This window comes from Ipomoea nil, unplaced genomic scaffold, assembly GCF_001879475.1.
Source record: "Ipomoea nil cultivar Tokyo-kokei standard unplaced genomic scaffold, Asagao_1.1 scaffold3069, whole genome shotgun sequence".
NCBI classification, from domain to species: domain Eukaryota; kingdom Viridiplantae; phylum Streptophyta; class Magnoliopsida; order Solanales; family Convolvulaceae; genus Ipomoea; species Ipomoea nil.
The window spans coordinates 7,196,266-7,200,039 of NW_017619497.1; the positions used below are offsets into that span (position 1 = coordinate 7,196,266).

Genomic DNA, 3,774 nt, shown 5'->3' on the forward strand with positions numbered 1-3,774 from the left:
TGTTTCAAGAGGTCGTATGTCCTCTCCAATGATGTTTCAAGAGGGGAAACGTCTCCTCCAACGATGTTTTAAGAGGTGGAGCGTCCCCTCCAAAGATGTGGCAAGAGGTGATCCATCCTCTCCAATGATCTTCCAAGAGGTGGGGCGTCTCATCCTACAACGTTTTAAGAGGTGGACCGTCCCCTCCAACGACGTTTCAAGTCCCTCCAACGATGTTGTAAGAATCGAGTACTCACCCGACCTCCCCCAAGCGTACCCTAAGGGGGCACGAGGTCCGACCTCGCGTACCAACCCCGACGGGAGAGCCCGATGGCTTAGTCCGGCAGGACTTGGCTCATGTGGGTAACGTACCCTAAGGGGGCACGAGGTCCGACCTCGCGTACCAACCCCGACGGAAGAGCTCGGTGGCTTAGTCCGGCAGGACTCGGCCCAAGCGGCTTGCGCACCCTAAGGGGGCACGAGGTCCGACCTCGCGTACCAACCCGACGGGAGAGCCCGATGGCTTAGTCCGGCAGGACTTGGCTCATGCGGGTAGCGTACCCTAAGGGGGCACGAGGTCCGACCTCGCGTACCAACCCCGAAGGAAGAGCTTGGTAGCTTAGTCCGGCAGGACTCGGCACAAGCGGCTTGCGCACCCTAAGGGGGCACGAGGTCCGACCTCGCGTACCAACCCCGACGGGAGAGTCCGATGGCTTAGTCCGGCAGGACATGGCTCATGCGGGTAGCGTACCCTAAGGGGGCACGAGGTTCGACCTCGCGTACCAACCCCGACGGAAGAGCTCGATGGCTTAGTCCGGCAGGACTCGGCCCAAGCGGCTTGCGCACCCTAAGGGGGCACGAGGTCCGACCTCGCGTACCAACCCCGACGGGAGAGTCCGATGACTTAGTTCGGCAGGACTTAGCTCATGCGGGTAGCGCACCCTAAGGGGGCACGAGGTCCGACCTCGCGTACCAACCCCGACGGAGGAGCCCAGTGGCTTAGTCCGGTAGGACTAGGCTCAAGCGGCTAAAGTACCCTAAGGGGGCACGAGGTCTGACCTCGCGTATCAACCCCGGCGGCTTAATCCAGGGAGACTAGGCTCAAACGGTTAATATAAGGCATTGGAGAAGCTAGATAAATAAAAGATCCACAAACAGAAATAAAAGATCGAGTTTCTCCAATGGCGTCAAAAATATCAATAACAGTAGCTTATTATTATGTTCTTGTATTGTTTGTTTGCAGCGCCTATGGGAAACCAGATTTGGAGATGAATCCTTCGGCCTCGAGCTGGCAAACTGTAACTGAAAACGTGGGTGTTTCCGCCATGCACATGCAGTTGATGACAAACAACAAGGTTGTCTGGTTTGACGCCATTAATCTTGGTCGCTCCGCACTGATGCAGAATCCTAAGTGGTGCAGAAAAGATGAAAAGGGCCGTGATGACTGCTGGGCTCATGGCATTACCTATGATCCCGACACCGCTAAAGTTGTCAAGACACTCAAGTTGAGCCTGAATACATGGTGCTCGTCGGGAGGGCTGTCGAGCACCGAAAAATTGATAAGCACCGGAGGCTACGACAAAGGTATTCGAGGAATTAGAATCCTGGAACCCTACGAATTATGCGATTTCAAGGAAGATGTTGGACTTTCTGCAAACAGATGGTATTCTTCTCAACAAGTATTGGAAAATGGTGATTTTATCGTGGTGGGAGGAAGAAGATCTCCCAACTATGAAATTGTCCCGCCAGATCAGCTTAAATTCCCGAACAAACAATTTCCGCTTCGGCTGCTCGAGGAAACCACCGACGGCCGTCTGGAGAATAATTTGTATCCATTTGTGTACCTCCTCCCCGACGGCAATGTCTTCCTCTTCGCCAACGATCGCTCCATTATTTTCAACCCTAGAACCGGAAAGACGATTCGGGAGCTTCCTAAGCTGCCAGGGGGGTCCCGGAACTACCCGGCCTCGGGGCAATCCGCGCTTCTTCCTCTCAAACTCACCACCAAAGAGAATGATTTTGTGAAGGCGGAGGTTTTGGTTTGCGGCGGCAATACACACGAAGCCTTCAAGGTCACGGAGGATCCACCGAGGCAATTTCCGCCGGCGTTGAAGGATTGCGGCAGGATTGTTGCGAATCAGGAAGGGGCCAAGTGGGAAATTGAGGAGATGCCGTCGGGGAGGGTTATGGGAGATATGTTGATTCTTCCCGACGGGAATGTCCTCATAATTAATGGCGCGCAAAAGGGGACCTCTGCTTGGGACGCGGCGGAGGAACCAAATTTCACTCCGGTGCTTTACAGCCCGGATAAACCGAAAGGGGAAAGGTTTACTGAGTTGACACCAACAAAAATTGCCAGAATGTACCATTCCACTTCTGCGGTTTTGCCCGACGCTAAGATCTTAGTAGCGGGAAGTAACACCCACGTTTCCTACGATATGAAAGCCAAATACCCAACCGACATGCGCGTCGAGAAATTCTCGCCGCCGTACTTAGCCCCCGCATTGCAAAAGTTCCGGCCGCAAATTGTGGAGAACCTTTCCCAAAAGGAATTGGTTTATGGAAAGAATTTCAATATCCATTTCAAGCTAGATGATGCTGCGGACATGTCTAGTATTAAGGTTACCATGTATCCGCCGCCTTTCACCACTCACGGGTACTCTGAGGGCCAAAGGATGCTGATTTTGGAACTCACCTCTGTGGCCAAGGACACCATCTCTGCCGTGGCGCCATCCTCTGGCAAGCTTGCACCACCAGGCTATTACTTGATCTTTGTTGTGCACCGTGGCGTACCCAGCAAGGGATTGTGGGTGCATATTAAATAGAACAGAATAGAAGATTGGGCTCACCTGTTCGGTGTGAGGGGTCCTTTAGGGTGGGGAATCCAACCTTCTTGATAGAAGTATAGAAATGGGCATTCAATTTTTTTATTTTTGTAATCTTGTACAGAGTACCATATAATAATATATAGAGTACAACATTTTCTATAATAAAAAAAAAAAGGCATTGTGCTAAAAAAAATGAATCAATAAGGGAGAGCTGATTGTCCATTCAAAATGCCAAGTCAATACAATGTGCCCATCTCCCGGAGGGGAGACATAAAAGGTGCCCACCTCCGGGAGGGGGAACATGTTTAACAAAGCAAAGACAAAAGGAAGTACCTCCCGGAGAGGAGACATAAAATGTGCCCACCTCCGAGAGGGGAAGCATGCTTATCGAAGCAAGATACAAAAGGACACACCTCCCGGAGGGGAGTCATAAAATGTGCCCACCTCCCGGAGGGGAGACATAAAATGTGCCCACCTCCCGGAGGAGAGACACAAATGTGCCTACCTCCAGGGGGAGAGGCATGTTAGGAAAAGTGCAAAGTGGTGGAGCGGAAGACGGAACCCATATGATAAAGAAGGGATGACGCTAATCAAGCCGCTATCAAGTCTAATCCTTGAGGTTGGGGTCAGCCACGTTGGGGTCGGTCACGTTGGGGTCGGCCACGTTGGGGTCGGTCACGTTGGGGTCGGCCACGTTGGGGTCGGCCACGTTGGGGTCGGTCACGTTGGGGTCGGCCACGTTGGGGCCGGCTACGTTGGGGTCGGCTGTTTGGGGCTCGGATCCATGGAGTGCGACTCGTATTTACTCTCCTTCATTAACGAACCTCGGCCCAAGACGCCTCGACACAAGGCACCTCGGCCCAAGAGGGGCTACCTCATGAGCTCACCCAAGAGGAGGACAACTGCCTCATGAGCTCGCCCAAAAGTCGGCCAAAGAGGAATGCGGAAGAGAAGAAGTCTCGCTCAT

The 3,774-nt window shown here is 52.9% G+C and overlaps 1 protein-coding gene across 1 annotated transcript; it reads left to right on the top strand.

Annotated features, from left to right (window-relative positions):
• Positions 1 to 1,144: 1,144 nt before the first annotated feature.
• LOC109164961 (aldehyde oxidase GLOX1-like) lies at positions 1,145 to 2,828 on the top strand. Its single transcript, XM_019313526.1, has one exon. The coding sequence runs from the start codon at positions 1,161 to 1,163 to the stop codon at positions 2,802 to 2,804; it is 1,644 nt and encodes a 547-aa protein (XP_019169071.1). The 5' UTR covers positions 1,145 to 1,160; the 3' UTR covers positions 2,805 to 2,828.
• Positions 2,829 to 3,774: the final 946 nt, after the last annotated feature.